This window comes from Chlorocebus sabaeus, chromosome 8, assembly GCF_047675955.1.
Source record: "Chlorocebus sabaeus isolate Y175 chromosome 8, mChlSab1.0.hap1, whole genome shotgun sequence".
Taxonomy (NCBI): Eukaryota; Metazoa; Chordata; class Mammalia; order Primates; family Cercopithecidae; genus Chlorocebus; species Chlorocebus sabaeus.
In genome coordinates, this window is record NC_132911.1 from 28,659,399 (window position 1) to 28,677,395 (window position 17,997).

Sequence of the window (17,997 nt, forward strand, 5' to 3'; positions counted from 1 at the left end):
AACTGAAAAAGGAAGAAATAAAGGATTTTTTCCCATTCAAAACTGTAACAGTAATACATAAGAATAAGAAATTTAAGTTGGTGAGTCAGGTAGGATGTTGGTTTTTAGCTTCTAAAATTGAATTTCATTTCTCCCATCCAAGTACTAACCAGACCTGACCCTCCTTAGCTTCCAAGATCAGATGAGATCGGGCACATTGAGCGTGGTATGGGCATAGAATGCATTTCATTTCATTTCCTTTCCTTTGTAAATATACTTTTTATTCATCAGTACAGTTCTCATATGCTTTATAGAACCCTAAGATAGGACTGTTTAGTTAGCAAGTATTTATGAAGCACGTAACATGCACGGCAGCAGAGACCCCAGAATGGCAAATGTGTGCCTCCTTTGACCTACATGCATTTGAATTTCATCCATCTTACAGTCTAAAAGAAACAACTGTAGAGAAATACAGGTTTTTGTTTAATTATATTCTAATTTCCTTAGCACAAAAATTCATTCAGTGTTTCAGCCATTGTGATAAGGTAACAGATAATTTAGGGATCTATTTGCTTTTTTCGAAGAAGCAGCAATCCTGGAGAGTCATGGAATAGATGTGCAGAGTCCAGGAGGCCACTCGAACAGTGATGACGTTGACGGGAATGACTACTCTGAGCAGGTGAGCCCCTGCACAGCTGGGCGAGGTTCTTGGTGCCTGAGCAGGGGAACAGTGGGACAGCTTAGTTCCGTGGGTGTGGCTGATGGGGTGGGGGAGGGGAAGCAGTCACTGTCCCTCCACTCTGCTCCTGTGTCTAGTTAGATTTCATGTAATTTGAAAGGAATGTGGTAAGATTCGGTTGTCCTGTTGAATTTGTGAGAAATCGTTATTCACCCACATGGATTTATTGTCATACAACAGGATACTTGGCAAGTACGCAATGGGGAGGAGGAGGAGGGAAGAAGTTCAGAGGGAGGCAGAGAAGCAGAGAAGGTAGAAGAAGAGAGGAGGATCTGATCCAAACAAGCAAGTTACACCATTCACAACACACACTCAGTGTTTGAGAAGTACTAGGGGCAGCTGGACCCCATGCCTAAACATGTACCGATGCAGGGCACGATGGAAGGCCCCACTCACTCTGGCCCCACTGCAGTGGGAACCCTCCTGCCCAAAGGAGTGGTTCTTCCAGAGTCTCTGGCACACTGACACATGCATCCTCTCATAAGTGCAAAACCTGCATGACTCGTCACCTCGCCCTGATTTATTCTGCATTGCTTTTGGGGAAAATGTATTTAATTGTAGCCACTGCATGGAGTAATTCAGTAACTAAGACTGTGGGAGTTCCTTCTTGACCCCCACATAGATGTTGACAGATTTCATTAAAATTTTGATAGGATGTAAATTTCCATTTGGAATATGCAGAGAACGCATGGTGCCTTCCCCTAGACCACAGCAAGAAAACTTCTCATTTTTCTGGGGTCTGTGCTTTTTCCTTGCCCCCCAGCCAGCTCATATAGTCCAGTGTGTTCTTTAACAGCCTCTGTTTACCACACGCCTAGAATGCATGCAAGTCTGTGCTGATCCCTTTGTAAATTCTAAAAACTAATCTGTGAACATCAGAAGGAAACAATGATGTCCACACTTCCAAAGAACTACCATTTTTTTCCCTTTAGGACTCTACTTCTTAGTCCCAAGAGAATATTCTGTAAGGTCTTTCTGTTCGTATACATTCCTGTTATTTTTCAGTCTACCCACAAAGATGGATCATTTCCATCTTTTTTTACAGATGCCCTAAGGGCAGCACATCCCATGTTTTGTTTGTTTTTTTCCTTAAGGGACTTACCCTTTCCAAAGCTCTTTGATACAGAATTCCCCTGAAGATGACAGGTGAGAAACGTACCCCTTATTTGTAACACCGTCTTCAGTGCCTGACGTACATCCTGCAATGCCAGCTTCCTTCACAGCTTTATTGTTTAACACATTGAGCTGCGCGGGGAGGACAGCCTCACACTTGTTCTAGGTAAGACGCCTGCCGCTCCCCTTGCACAGCTGCCTCCAGCAGGAGAGCTCCACACCTTCCTCCCCTTTCTCCCGTAGCCATTTCCAGCAGAGACACATGTCCTGTTGTAATTGAGAATTCCTTTTTTTTTTTTTTTTTTACAAAAATGCACTTTTTATCTGTAAGATGTAATTGTAAGTTTTGTCTAGTTTTCTCAGTTCAGAGAGGGACCATGAATTCTAATAATCTATTTGTAAAAGCAGCAATCTGGAATTTAATAGCTCGCTAGTATGGCCTTCAGTGATTAGTGCTATATTTGTTACAAACAGAAAGATCCAAATATCCAAATTGTTGGTTTTATATCAATCACTGCAGGTTTGATCATCACCACCAGCAACCTTATTAATAGAATGAATAGAATTCTTAGTGAGGAAAAACATTTTTTGTGCTTTTTACTTGTTAAATCCTAAAATTATCAACTGAAAATCTTTGGACCTATATCCATTCAGTGTCTACTTAAATACAATTTACCTCTATTCTATCATGAGCCCCTCCCCTAGTTTCCTCCCACGAATGTTGTGCCTCCCCTTGCCCCAGCATGTCTTTCTGTGACTGAAGAATTCTTCCAATCCACTAATAACATTTCTTATTTCTGCACATCTAGGATGACAGTACGAGCCATAGTGACCACCAAGACCCCATCTCATTAGCTGTGGAAATGGCAGCAGTCAACCACACTATCTTGGCATTGGCCCGACAAGGAGCCAACGAAATCAAGACAGAGGCCCTGGATGATGACTGATCAGGGAGGTTAAACACGACAAGTTAACTTAGTTTAGACGTAGCACCTTAGCAGACTTTCCTCGGTCCTTAACATGTGTTCTTACAGTATAACTTGCAGTTTCTTGTATGTCAGGTAGCCGTTAGGGTCTTGTTCTGTGAAGATGGCATGGTGCCCTCAGCCTTTGCATATACTCTCTCAGTATTAATTCCCAGTAAATAATAACCAACCAACCAACCAAACTTCCCTCTCCCAGCCCGTGAGGCTAGAAAATCTTGCTGCTCCGTCTTAGCATTCCAAGAAAGTGCTTCCAGGTATTTAGATAGCCCTCAGTTCTCAAATATTAGGCTATGTGTAAAATCTTGGGTACCTTTAGATTCTTGTAACACTAGTCTGTACCCCCTTTTCCTTCCCCAAGACTGATAGGATGCAAGCTGAGGTCGTGGCACAGGAATGACAGACACCATTTGGGGAGTATCCACAGAGTCAAAGGAACACTAGAATCCCCACCTCAGTGTGAGGATAATTGATTTCCAGCTGCAATAAGCCGTGCCTCATTATAGCCACACTGTGGCTAGATTATACTTCTTTGGGTGCTGTGCTAAGAATGTCAATGGAAAAAGTCGATCTCAGATTTTGTTTGAAGTTAACATGCCTGACACAGACATCCTTTCCTCTCACAAGCTGTGTGACTTAGTAGATAAAATACTGCCTTCTGCCTTTGGGACCATGATTAAAAACAAAGACAAAAACCAAACGTCATAAAAAAAAAAAAAAAAAGGCCCAGCTTGAGAGCATTGGAAAAAAACATGAGCTGAATGTCTAATGGATGCTAAGTCCAGTTTTCAGAACCACTGTACATTCCGCGGCACAGTTAGCAGTGCCTGCCTGGAAAAGTTTTGGAGGTCATCGTGGAAGTTGCTTTGCCTCCTGTCAGTGTCCCCTTTCCCTGCTACCAAAAAAGTCTTTCAAGGATGGAGCTAAGGTCAAAAATGAGTGAAAAAACTTGCAGTGTTTGTATCCATTAAACGGAAGCCCCCTCAGTCTGAGAGGTCGCTAGAGGACTTCATAGTGGGGTTGTGCTGCCTGTCACAGACGCAGACACTTGCCCAGACAGGAGCAGAGAAAAGCAGGGGACGTTTCCTACTCACATTGTGGCTGTACGAGAACACGATGGGACTGCTTTGCTGTTCTCTTTACTCTGTCCTTGGAGAGGTGTGAAAAGCTGTATTGCTACAGGCAATTTATTTAATAATTGGAAGCCATATTGATAATGGATGTGGTAATATTTGTAAAGTTTAATCTACTTTAAGCGGCAGTAACTAATGGAATTTTTTTCCTTGATCACATATGTAGCACTTTTGTTACTTTTTAAAGATATTTATATTTGATAAATCTTTTTTTTCATTTTGAGAACTCAAAATACCAAACAGTGAACTTGCGTTATAAAGTCACCCTGTGATCACCTTGTCATCTAGTAGCAAAATGATGAACTATTCATGCATCAAAGAAAATTACATCTGCTGGCCTTGTATGAAAATGATCTCTTGGCATCCCGATTAAATGACACACTGTCACTGTGGGTAAAAGGAAAGAGCCTTCAATGTAGCAGCACAGGGTGCGTCTGAAAGAGGCACAACTGCTGTGGTTTCTGCCTTGCTCCATCTCTCCTATGTATAGTGAAGCCTTGTTTAAAGGGGCATGTGGGGCTGGCTGTTAAGCAGGGCTCCTTTTTGTCCATTACCTGAAAACAATTTCTAAGATAAAAGGAAGGTGCCATTTCCTTACCTCTTCACCCATCCTCCTCCACCAAATGTATTCAATGACCTTCCTCAATATTCTTTCTCATTCAGGAGATACTGAATATCCGCCAGTTTCCAGCTGGTCTCCTTCCACTTAAGGCACACGCTGACTGCGTCATTTCCTTATCTGTTAATCCTGCTTATTTGAGTGTGAGGAAAGTCTTCGAGAGGGCATGAAAGTGCCACCTTATATATGTCTGTGACTTTAAAGAGCTATATGCAGGTCCTGGTCCTGCTGTTGTCCATGGATTTCAGGGGGAAAAAATATATGTACTTTTTTCAGCTTCCAAGCATTGAAGTAAAGTGGAGCCGTCTCTTCTGTTTTACTGTATTACTTGAACCAACAAATTCAAGAGTAGCATTTGTTATTCTCAGGAATGAGCCTCCCCCCCGCGGCCAACTCATATTCTTTCTTGGTTTATCTGACTTTTTATTTCAATTAGGAGATCGTGTTCTCTTGCTTTCCTTTTATTTTGCTTAAAGGAAATGTAACATATTTCCATTTTTGTGGAATTTTGACTGCTTATTCTCAGTTGAATCAAAATACAAGGAGACAGAGAAATATCCACTCTGACAAGCCACATCCATGATTGATTGTAAGGAGATTATTATAATTGATAGCTTCTTTATCATGGGATTGCTAGTATCATTTGTACTTGCTAGTCTTTTTAAAGGAACAGACTCAAACTGTTAAGACAGCTGCAGTTTCTAAAGAACTACAAAGATTGTCATAGATGTACTCAAAGGTTTCATTGTTTTAACACCTTTACGGGAGGAAAAAAGCTTCAGAGAATAAAGGCAAGTTCGCATCCATGAAGGGCAGTACCAGACCCTATATGGCAATGTGGTGAAACTGAAAGAATATTTCTGCCACTGCAGGAGAATGTCCTGGAGAGCTCAGTGGGAGCAGGAGGAAGGCATCTTCCACCCACAGCTGTTCTTGTCACTGGAGAAGACCGCTGGCTGCTCTGAAGACCCACTGCCTTACATGTCACTTTTGCTTTTTCACCAAGAGTGAGAATTTACTTCCTCTGGGCCTAGATTTAAACCTGTTAGTTTTCTGTTTGTCACCAAGTTCAATTCTGCCATCTTGTCCAGGCCACCTTGGTTCTTATAATGGTGTGTGGCGCTGCTACTGTTATATTTCTAGTGTCTTTAGGTAGTATATTTCTCTCTTAAGCTTTTTCAGGTTTTAGTGGCGGAATTAAACTAGAAACCCTAAACTTCCTTATTACTGAAGGGAAAGCAGCCAGGCTCTAAAAACTCACACTGTGCGCTTCTTGGTTGTTCTGCTCCCCGCCCCCCCCCCCCCCGCCCCGCCCACCCGGGTTGTACTTCACTCTCTCCTTCAGGCCCCAGGGGACTCCTGCAGGGGCTGTTCCTGTCGAGGAAGACTTTCAAAAGTCTTTTGGGAAAGTGGGATGTGGGGGAACTTGCCAACAGGTATTCATATAATTTATTTCTTTAAAGACACCTTAATTGAATTACTATGGTCAGATGGGTAAACTTTCCAAACTTTAAAAACACTGACACAGGGACCTTTTAAAATGGGCCATCTTGATGAGATCTCTGCCCATCTGTTGATAACCCTAACAGCAGATGAAGGCTGGGAGGGCAACACACTGCATTCTTGTCTGAGCCCTTCAGTGCTATTCAGTCCCAAATAGATGTTTTGATTTGTTTCAGCAAAGCCAGTAATGTTGGAGTGCCCTTACAGCAATTTTCTTCACAATCAAAATCACAGTCCTTTAAGTGGTTAATAAATGTAGTTGCCTTCTACCCACCTATGACTCTGGACAGTCCCCATCCCTGTCACTCACAAGGGCAGTCCTCCCACCCCACCCCCATATTCACATTCCCATGGCCCATCACAGGAAGGAGGAACCTGAGGCAGAGCGGAGGAAAATCATTCATGCAGAAGTGTGCACATCCAGTTCTCTAGTTCTTGGTAGATTGATGGTGGCAGCCCGTTCAGTGATCACCACCTATGTTAGGTCCGTGTATCCAGATATATTTTACCTCAAAGGAGATGACTGAAGAATTCACCAATATAGTTATTTCCTTTCTGCCTGTTTAACGTTTGTCTTTAAGAAATGTTGACTTTAGAAACTTCTCCCTTGGCTATCAACCATCAGGCACCAAGTATAAACAGACTCATTGAATCAGGAGTCTCCAGCCTCATCCTGTCTGTGAATAGCTCCTCTTCTGTTTCCCTCTGACAAGGCCTTAAGCTGACTTCTTTGCTGGAATTTTCTAATCTTGTGACAGCAGGGAAAAGTAGCTGGATGTGGTCCATCTCTTAACACAAACACTCCTCCCTGTCTTGACCAGCTACATATTCCACTGAACAGCCTCATCATCTTTGCCCTCAACAGTGGAAATGATCCCTTTCCCACAGATGTTCTCCCACCCACCCTCCCTCCCTTCCTCTTCCTAAAAATGTGAAGTCTTAAGTCTTTACTCTCTGGTCTTCAGAGGGTTTGGTTAGAAGCAGTCTTCCCATTTAATTTGTGGCTCTGCCTTTTAAAATTGTTTTTTGTCTTTTGTTGTTCAGGGAACAACCAGAGTATTTTCTCCCCAGTGTGTCCCAACAGATTCTTAGGCAATAATTTTTCTTGTTGATGATCCTGTGCTCAATAGCACACTACATTGAAGAACCCTGGCCCTCACCATTGTGCGTTGGTTTCTGTGTTAATCTCTGTGATCTGAATCATGTCAGAGAGATGATAGATTTTATCATTTTGTTGTAATTATTAGTAATGTTTTACTACTGTATTCATTGGGGCTGCATTGAGACCAGCCAAATCCATTTATAGCTTTGCTGAGCCGGATTGATTTGTCAAGATTTCCCAAGTGAAAGTTGGGCACATTGCCCAGCTCCTGCTGGTGGTATCTTTGGGGAGTGTGGGATGGGGTGGGGGGATGTCCTGGGGCAGGGGTGGGAATGACACATATAAGGCATTCCTTTTGGTTTTTTTTTTTTTTTGCTTGTGCTCATTAAATAGCAAGGGTGTTTACTCGGGATTTGGGGATCAGTTGTCAGCCATGTTCAATTTGGCAAACTGAGCTGCATGCCCTGAAAGCCCTCTTTTTATTTCTTCATTTCCATACTGTCGAATGACTTACTTCGCCTAGGAATACCTAAGTTATCCAGTCCAGTGTTCCCTGATGAGAGTGGAAGATTTTCCTGGAAAGGCAGCTGTCCATGCCAGGTCATCTGTCAGGATGTTATGGTGGTGTGCGGTCAGAGCAGAGGGCCTTTCTTTTCCTGTAATGTGCTCTACTTCCTTACGCATGCTTGGTTTCAAAGATGACCGCCACTTTAAAAGAAAGATTTCCTTACAGCTCTCCAGAGAACTATCATACTAAGGTGATAGGAAAGGCTTCTCAGATACAAGCCAACAGTCTGTTTTCTGATTACAGAAACTCCTCTCACATACAGGTTGTGTTTGGAAAGGCTGTCCCTCAATTCCACCTATAAACTGAAAGTGATAAGCTACTGTCTTGTGATCTTGCAGAGCCAATAGTTGAGTCACTCATTTCTGAAAGGTAACTTTGTTCATATCTATGTATTTTCAAACCTGGAAGTTCGTAAATTGAAAGTTTCAGTATTAGCTGTATTATTCTTTCTTGATGAGGAATAGAAATGGCAGCAAAAAGCAAGCCAGCAATCTGAAAACTCCAGTCTCCTCTAACACTGGCTTTGTTTTAAATCAAGACGGGAAGAGATACATGAGGGGAGGGAGGGAAGATTTGCTGGCTGCCCATTCTTATCTCAGTGACATAGATGCCTCGGGATTACAGGCATGCGGAGCACTGAACCTCTTTGTTGTCGTTCTTCCTATGATATTTGTGGCAGAACTTTCTAGTTGATTCTGTTCACATGAAATGTGACAAGCATTTTTACACCATGAGACAGTTTACTACCCACATGCCACACCCATTGTCTGTCTCATCAGCCAGCCCCATAACCGCATCCAGAGGGATGCAGCTGAAGGGGACCCATGCCTTTCTCCTCTCCTGACACTCCTTTCACGTGGCAGGTTTGCAGGTTGGTCGGCCCCAGTCTGGACAGCTGTGTCCGTGCCTGCTCGGCTGCCCTCCAGTTGGTTGGTGCGGCCGGCGTGGGCATGCACAACCCGGCTCCCACTTGAGAAGTCTTGGGATGCCGGCTCCCTCGACTCCCTTTTCATTTTCTCTTCTTTTAAGTAAGATATGTATTATGTATAGCCATAATTAACTCTCAAATTCACATTGGTGTGCTGTGATCAAATGAAGGTTGGACTGAATCTTTTCAAATTGTAACCATGGTAATTGAGGGGGGTGGCATAGAATGAATATATAAAAATATAATGGCAATTGTTCTGAATGACTGAGTGTCCTCCTGACATGTAATTAGCTGTTTTAGCAGGATGTAGATTGGCATGGTCATAATTAAAAGAATTTCTGTCCTTTATGTGATTGGAAATGGCAGCGCTCCCATCCCCTGTTCCCTCTTAGCACTAATGCTCCCAAGAACATTTGGAACAGCAGCTCTGTAAACTAAAATAATGACATGGTGCTTCTGTTCTCCCCTAAGTGAAACAGCAGAATTTGGAGTTGTTTCAGCTTCAAAATGGAAGCCTTTGATTATTGTTCCCCATTTGACTTCTAAGTTCTTTGAAACTTCATTCAACATCCAGTTCCAATTTGCTCCACCTCTGGCAGAAACCACAGTCGGGACCCCAGAAGGAGCCCCTTTGACCAGCCTCCAGTGCGTTCCAGCCCATGGTCTGGCCAGCTCAGGGCCCTTGCTTGCCTAACTCGAGGACACTGCTGCTTGCTGGGCTCTCTGGGATCTTCAGATTTCCCTTGGTTGCTTGATATTTCCATTGATGTCACTATCAGAAAGCATTTCCCAAACAGAAGTTTACAGAAAATTGAACCAAGGTTTCCTCATTGAATCCTAAGACTCAGACAACATGACAGGACACACATAACTAACACAGGCTTTAAACACGTGGGGGCATGAATGGAGTACTATTCATGACATTCTAAAGCTACTGGAGCATGGGACACGTGTGTCTGCACGCTCCTCTCACACCCCTTGGCAGGTGCCCCCTCCCACCGGCGCTGTTGCCCTGAGTCTTCCCCACTGTTTCACTGTGCCAGTGTGAGCATCTCCCTGGCACTCAAGTTCATGTTCTCTCCCTCCCACTCTTCCTCCTGTCTCTTCCGTGCTCCCTGTTGCACGGGACATCATGTGGGCTTGATGCCATACACAGTCCCTGACCATGGTCCCCTACTTTTCTCCGGAAGTGTCACACTGGACAGGAGCTGCTGAGTCACCAACTCACCTTTCCCTAGAATGTGGCTTTGTTGTTTTTCCCCCATCACTTGCAGAGGTCGTTATTCAATTATATGATCAAGAATGAGTCTACAAGGATACCAGCACCAGACATAGTGCCAAATGGCCTTTTGCAAGCTGTTCCATGCCCAAGAAGCTCACACTTGTGCTGGGTGAGCCTGGGACCATGAGCCTTTTCTTTTCCAGGTCTGGACACTCCAGGGTTGGTTTGGCTAGCCACTGGGGAGAGTACAACTCTGGCCTTTTTTCATATTTTGCTGCTTCTCTTTGTACAGATCTTTCCCTCTCCGTATACCAAAAGGAATCCTAACCTAGTTGAAATGCTAGTTGCAAATCAGTTTCATGAGAATGCTGAAGTAGGCTACTGATTTAAAATTTTCCTCTTCCCTGAAAATACACACACCTAGAGAATTTAGGGAAAGGCTCTTAGGCCTTGGGAATCTTATCTTTTCATTTCCCGCAAAATACCTACAAAAAAAATGTGTAGTATTCCTTCAGTATTCCTCCTCTTATAGGCTCTGAAAGCAACCTCATTCCCACCCAGCCCTTGCACACCTGCATTCAAGATCCATGCATGCAGTTGTTGAAACTGTTTTCTTTGGGATCCTATCTTTATGACAATTGGAATGATTACAGATTTATGACCCGAAAGAGTAGAGCATTCCTTTTCCTATTTTCCCAGCTGCTAAAAGATGACTATCTCCATTAGAATTTAGAATCCATCTTAAGATTAGAGATGGTAAGAACTGACTGGATGGGTCTAATTCTATGATTTGTGAGACATGCATTAAAATCGTCAGCAGAACATTCTGATGATCCACCTACACTCAAAACACCACCACAGTTAAAACCTTCTAATGGAGCCCCTGTCTTAGGGATCAAGGTATTAGAGGTGCTGCCTCAGGGATGGTGCTACTTCAAAAGAACCGAAGTTGGCGAGACACCTCCCTTCCCAAATGCTTCTGCAGGCCACTGTGGTGCTTCAGAAAACCCCAACCATATATTCCTTTATCAGCAGCCCCCACCCCTTTCCATCACAACTCAGCTTACCAGAATCAGTGAAAATCGAGGCAGTGCTTACCCATGAAATATGTGGGTTTTGTTCTTGTAGGAAACTAAAGATACCACCACTGTAAATCATAGTATGACAGAGACAAACGCACAGGTCTCCCGAGCACCCCAAAGTCAATACAGCCCATGTTTTCTGAGCACGTACTGTGTGCGGGGCCTCGTGCTGGACATGTGTGCTGCCTCATGACCCAACACCAAGCAAGTCACCTCACCCACGTCAAGGCAAGTCTCCCCTCGTTTCTTTCATTTCAGTAGGACATTCATCTTCAAACAACAGACCGCATAGGACAGTCTGCCCTCTCTGAACACTAACCTGGTTTGTTTTCTCACGCAGCAGTGCCAGGTGCCCCCCAGGCGCGCTGTGGCATCGCCCCCACCTCTGTGAGCTGAACTCCCTCCGTGAGGGTCTGGATGCTACAGCCTCTCCAGAGTCTTCCTCCTTGGTCAGTGGTGAGGACAGGAGTGCAGGGAGGTGCCGCAGTGGTTGACAGGGTGGGAAGCCTGTGTGGCTGAGGGGAACTTGAACTCCAGCACCCCTTGCCTGCAGTTAGCAAAGGCAGAGACCAGGAAACCTTGCGCTTCCCCGTCTTCTCTCTCCAGCTCTTGTAGCACTTCCCTGGTGGTTCCTTCGGGGGCTCCTGCTGTGTTCAGGAGCATCTTGCCCAGCTGGCCCCTCCTTCTCTCTAGAACCCGAGGGTCTGGGGTTGTGGAATTAGATCAGTGTCTGCTCTGCCTCAGGCCTCCCTGGCTCCTCATGGGTCCTGACTGCAAAGACATACCTTGATTTGGGCTCAGCGTAAGAACTTTCTAGAAGTCAGAATCCAGCTGAAGCAGGAGCTCCTTTGAAGTAGAGGTCTGGTTCCTGTCCTGTCACATTTCACGTGGAACTGCGGTGACTGTTGTTAGGGACATTGAACAAGGGACATGGGTGCCAAGCTGACCTGAGGACTCGGCTAACTAAAGTTCCACATTTCTTCCCTTCTCCACCTGTCTACCTCTTTTCCATCAAACATAAGTGGTCCTCTAGGGGTTGGCTCTCTCATGGTCTCTCTCTTCTGATCTGCTCTGCCCTGTTGTGGGCATCTTGGAACCATCTCAGAAGCAAAGTCACAGCTGTGGACTGGTCCTTGTGAGAGTCTCCCTGGATCCTATGTACCTGTAATAGGTACATAGTTACGTTATTATCCAACCTCCAATCCCCAAAAAGCCTCCTTAATTTGAAAGAGAAAAGGTGTATGTGCCTTGCATTTTGTTATCGGTCCAGATTTTGCATCTGGTGGTGGCTGGGGTGCCATTGGGATTTTGGAATGGGAGTAGTTTGATTCCTCCCTAGGAAGGAACTCATGGCTCTCACAAACCAGTGTCTGTGGCAGTGACAAGTCACAGAATTTGTGTTTCAAGGTTTATTCCTTCTTCCCTTTAGGACTTTTTCAACTTCCTGTCACTTCGGGCTAAGTCTAAATTTCAGTCATGTTTTGTGGCTTCCTTTAAGCACAGAAACCTCTCCTTTCCTTCCATTACTGGAACTAAGATCCCAGCATAAACTCGTGAGAGTCACTTTTCCACCTCATCATTTGCTGGAGGTATTAAGCTGGACACAGAATGACATCAGTGTCATACCAATGTGAGCAGCAGCCACTCTGGTGTGTTCCATTGAACTCTTGTTCTTAAACCAGATTCACGGGGGGCAGGCACAGAGTTAGAAGAGTGGGCTGCATGAAGACGTGTGTTCAGCGGTGGCTGCTTTCAAGCAGCATTGTTGTATGCCTTGAAAACCACATTTCATTATGTTAGAATCGGTGATCCCCTTAATACTGCATCTCTGAAAACGGGCACCCTGAAACCAAAACCAAAGTTCTGGAGGTGGGGAGTGGAGCTTTTCTTTCAAAGCACTGGGAGCTTGGGCAGGGCGTCCCCTGAATGCTCCTCAGTTTTGTCGGAACACTCAGAAGGGCCTCCTCTTTTCCTAGTAGTTGCCTCATGTTGACTCTAGAAAGCGTGTGCAGCCTGTGCCTCCCCGACCCATGGCGGGCGTCTGGATAGACCCTGGGAGCCTCCCCACCCCTGCCTCTTCTAGCCACTTCTCCAGGGGGCTGTAGAACACGGTCATGGGAAGGCCTCTGCTGGGCCAAGTCCCTGGCCCCTAAGCCATCACAGCACTGGCGTCGTCAGACACACCCTGGCTGCAAGGCAGGACACTCCCCTTGCTGAGAGATGCCAAGTGCGTCATCATTGCCTCCCCTGGAAGAGCCCACAGCCTTCTATGACCTCCCCCCAGCCCGGGCTCGCCCTGCCTTCCACGGCCATGGTCACATTGGGTATGCAGTACCTTTCAAGGATAAATTTTTGTTTATGTTTTTTAAGTGCCTAAGCAAGTTACAGACCTCTGGAACCTGCCAGAGAGTCGGCCTGTGCCCTGTCCCCATCCCTCCCCACCCTGCACTGGCCCTTGAGGGTGGGCACAGGGCGGCTGCCCCTCTCCAGTGTCCCTGGCGTTCTGCAGGCAGAACAAGGCAGGGACAAACTAGCGGGAGAGATCGCTTCACAGCCACATCAGGCTGGCTTCATCACTGTTTTCCAGCGTTTGTTTCTTTAGGGCTGTTTCTGTTTATGTGGTTTTGGTCTTGGTTCATAGAGAATTTAAGTCTGCTTAGGGAAATCTCAGTAGCCACTAAGAAGACAGGAGAGCAAGACAGCCTCAGAGCAGCATTCCAGCTCTGGCTTTGGTAGGAGTTGGAAATGTGTCCACATCCAAGAGGGCAAAGCGTCGAATCATCCTAGCTCATGAGCCTGACTCAGCTGCCAGCATGAGCCACTGGAACCCCAGCTGCCTTTGCGAGCCCTCTCTTCCTAGACTAGAGGGATCGGGGTGTCTGCTCACGAGGGCTTGGGAAAGCCAGCAGTCGGGCATTCAGATCCAAAGTGTGTCTTTGGAAATGAGTGTGAGAGTATTTGTTTCTTTTTTTAAAAATAATTTAAGTCTGATCTAAATATGGGGCCTTTATTCTGTGATGGGTGTACGACAGATTATTTTGTGACTGCACTCTGTTCAAATCACATCACTAAGCAGCGCTCAGATGATTTGTTGGTGCATTAAAAGGTTTTGCAAAATGGAACAATCCATACCCAGGCACTTTATTTTCATTAATAATCCAGCATTTTTGTTCAGACAATGTAATGACCCAAAACACTGGGTATTCATATTTGACACATGGGCAAACTTGCCAGTGGAATTATGACCTGATAGAGAAGGGAAGGCAGGCTGACAAAGGTGATCGAATGGGGGAACAGTGCTGTGGTGATCATGAGAATGAGGCTTTTCTGTAGCATGTAAACCAAACCAGGCCCTTGGCAGTGCGTCATTCCTCAGTTCTCCAGATGCTATTTTTGCAGGTTCTACCAAGTGCTTGTTGATTACCCTAGTTGTAATTGTCTAGGGAGAGATGAATGTAAGTGAGAGTGCAGAGCACTAGGGAGGGTGACAGTGAAATGCAATTAGAGGCAGCAAGAGAGTCCTAGTCTGTTCTCACGTAACCGGACTTGAAAGCTCCAGCGCGAGCAGAGTGCTGGGGGTGGATTCCACTGCCGAACCGCGGCACCTTTGCTTTACTCTTCAGCATGGGGGTGGTAACTAGCTGCACAGCAAGTTATGAAATGGAAAGCAAGCTTAACGGCTGTAATCTCGTCGGATACCCCGGAGTAGATGCCTTGGGATTGCCTGAAGTGTTTCGCATCCACCAAATAAGTTGAGTTTCTAAGATGGGCCATGCGGGATCCCTGCCACATGGGCGTGGGGGCAGCGCGCTCCTCCCTGCCTCGGCTGCTGTGTGTCTTAGTCTTCGTGTTTCCCCTTGGCGTCTCCTCTAGTCCCTGTCCATCTTGTACACCATGTGTCCCTGAGGGTGAGTCACACCTGTGTCTGAGTCTGCTGTAAGGTGTTCAGTCTACCTCAAGGGGTCATCATGGTAAGCTCTGTCCCACGGCATCCTCCGTCCATCACCACACACACTGGAATGTATCTCCCCGCCCTGCCCTTCGATAACCTCCTGACCCTGTCTTTCCTATCATCACCACAAACTCCTAGTGCAAATTGGATGCTGCTTTAAATGTGAAAACAATTGTTCAAAAGCTATAAAACCTGAATGAAAGCTGAAGCTGAATTTATAAGCCTTGTTGCGTATGAGCCAAAAGTGCAAAAAGCTCTATATAATGAACTAACCTGCCACTCGTATAAATATAAATATATATAAATATATTAAAATCAGACTGTTCTACAAAATTGTGTATTTGTATTTTTGTGTACGTACAATTTTCTGCTAAGCAGAAGGAGGATGTAGTATAGGATGCTGTGAGAAGAGATTTGGTTTAATCCTATTTCTTTGTTACTTATTTTTGTTAACATCAGATGCCTGTCTTTGTCTTATATGTGTATGACACTGTTTGGAAAGCTGCAGTATCTCTCTTCCTGAGGTCCAGAGGCCATTAAAGAATAAACATGGGGCTTAGAGTTGTCTTGGCCACCAAACACAGACAGGTAAGCCAACAGAGTTCAGCTCTCCTACACGGTGTGCTGGGACCTGGGACCTGGAGCCACTCGTGGTCCTGAGGTGGGACTGAGGGAGGGAAAGGGCTCCCCCACTTCAGGCTGGTCACTGTATTTTGACTTCCCTCTCGGAAGCAAAATCCCACTCGTAAAAATCAACTTCCAAGACAAAAGATGATCTGATGTCACTTTTCTGGGTCCACCAGGAAAGGACACAGGATGTCTCTGAACTTTGGAACAGCCCCTCATATTTTGGGGCCAGAAGTTTGCCCAGAAAGCAGCAGGTGGCTCTGCCTGGCTGTAGCCCGGCTCATCGGCTGTCCCTGGGCTTCGTCTCCCTCTTCTGAGTAGTTGCTGCCTTTCTTCAGGTTACCACAATGCCTCCCCGCTGCTGACGCTTCATCCCCCACACCTCCAGCCCCAGTTACCTGGAGCTTCTCAGAACCCACTTTGCCGGTGCTAAAACACAAGAGGGGGTGAAAGTGGCTGCCAGTAATGGCCAGAAACCAACCACCAGAGGCCAGGCTGAAAGACAAGCTCCGGGTGCCCAGGGGCTGACGGGCCAACCATGTGGCAGGTCCCAGGCCCCACCCACTGCTGCCATCCGCCTCTGAGCTCCACCGTGTTCCCTCTAATGGGAACCTCCTCTAGGGAGAGCGATACTGCACCTTCACCCGTAGGACTCATATCTATAACAATGTGTAATGGCTGTAGCAAAAAGCCCTTGTTTCTAGATGTAAATGGTCAAAGAAACAAGCGCTCTATTGTATTGAATAAAATAGTTCAAATGAGTCCTGTATCATTGTATCTCCTATTCTGGATTAGTGCCTTTTGGACAGTAGACTGTTCTGTAATTAAAATGTAGTATACTGCTTTTTTGTACAGTTTTGTTTTAATAAAACTTTTTTTTAATTTGTGTTTATTTTAGTATTGTACCTATTAGAGAATAAAATGTATAACTGAATACAGACTGGCTGGGATTTCTTTGGATCAAAGTGATTATTTGGGAAGTGACCGACCCAAACAAAGAGATGGAAGTGTTCCATTTTGAACATTGGTCCCTTTGTGCATTTAAAATGACTGGGAAAGTCTCACGCAGACTGCTGCACACCACCTGGGTAAGAGGGCAACACCGAGCCAGGAAAATCCCTCTGCACATCCCACTCCCTGATCCTCCAGCCTGCGTTTGGCACGTGTCTGGATGACACCAGGAGAGGCTGTGCCTTCTGGGAGTCCCCTGACTGCACCCTCAGTATGGCACATGCCCACCCGGCCTGCCTTTACCCCACCATCTTCAAGCTACACGATCACACGAAGATCTGGCCGCCCCTAAAACCGTCAAGATCCTAGCAGCTCTCCCCGAACTAGGAGTGCAGCCTCTGACTTACGCCAAGCGGCTGAAGTCCATGCAGCTTTTCTCTTCCATTCCAGGCCACGCCCTGAGCCTCATTTTCTTAAAAGAGCTCTGTCTCTCTTGGGGCTGCACCTTCAGCAGTAAATAAAAAACACAGTAAATAAAGCCAAGCCTTCATTATTGGTTTTCTCTAAAGGCTTCCATTGGTTGGCATCAAATTCTTAAGCAGGACTCAAGGACAAGGTGCCCTGGCTTCCCTCTCCCTTCTCAGAGGAAACCTAAGACACAAAGGGTGTGTCTTTTCTTCTTCACAAGCATCATGAGAAAAGATGATGCCAAATTTTCAGCTGCCCCAAACCCTGTTGAAGTTGCCAAGTAGAGGCAGGGAGGGGTTCAGGGTTGGGGGGTGAGGACGGGGGCCAGCTCTGACGACATCCCCACCCACGTTCCCCTTTCTTGGCCCGGGATTGCTATTTCTGCTTAAGCAGAAGCGCTGGTGAACCTTCCTTCCCACAGCCCACCCAACCCTTCCCCATGCGCACCAGAGAGCCCAGACATCTCCCGACTGCCCTGTGTCCTCAGAGCACTCTAGGGCCAGCTCCCTCAACCCCCCAGGCCCTCCTGGGTGCACCAGGGCTGACCTACCATGGCACCCATCGGGAAAGCTTGCTTCTGTCCTCTCCTTGAGGACAGGCACAGGGTAAGTATGTGAATGTTAGTTAAGCGACTAACAGTGAGTGGAAGGAATGAACTGGGCGTGACATCCATTAGAGCCCATCTCAGGGTCTGGGCAACTCTGAAAAAAAACACACAGCCTTAGGCAAACAAAAGACATCTCATTGAGTTGCAAGAGAGTAGCAGCTTGAAAAGTAAGATCCACTCTAGGCGCTGTATCAATTTTACGTTCAGATTCCTGCCTCATTCAGAGCAGGGCATCTCCTGCTGCCAAATTTCTGTCATTATTCAGCAGCGCTTGTCTCCAAGCATTCTTCTACACTGAGGAATGTAACCCAGCCCTGCCTGGCTGTGCTGGCTGATGGACAGCTCTGGTCGGCCCTCGGAGTGGCTGAGCCCTCCAGTTGCAAGTGTATTTCATATCCAAGGGCCAACTGATTCGCTGGCA

At 45.9% G+C, this 17,997-nt stretch overlaps 1 protein-coding gene across 14 annotated transcripts in view; it reads left to right on the forward strand.

Moving 5' to 3' along the window:
- HMBOX1 (homeobox containing 1) overlaps window positions 1-16,484 on the forward strand; it is a 178,021-nt gene extending 161,537 nt beyond the window's left edge. For 2 of the 14 annotated variants that reach the window (XM_007962069.3, XM_007962063.3), the window contains 3 exons: window positions 564-658; window positions 899-970; window positions 2,641-16,484. In XM_007962069.3, coding sequence (XP_007960260.1) covers window positions 564-658; window positions 899-970; window positions 2,641-2,778 — 305 coding nt within the window. In that variant the 3' untranslated portion in view covers window positions 2,779-16,484. The other 12 variants (XM_007962064.3, XM_007962065.3, XM_037983824.2 and 9 more) reach the window with 12 other exon arrangements.
- The last annotated feature ends 1,513 nt before the right edge of the window (window positions 16,485-17,997 follow it).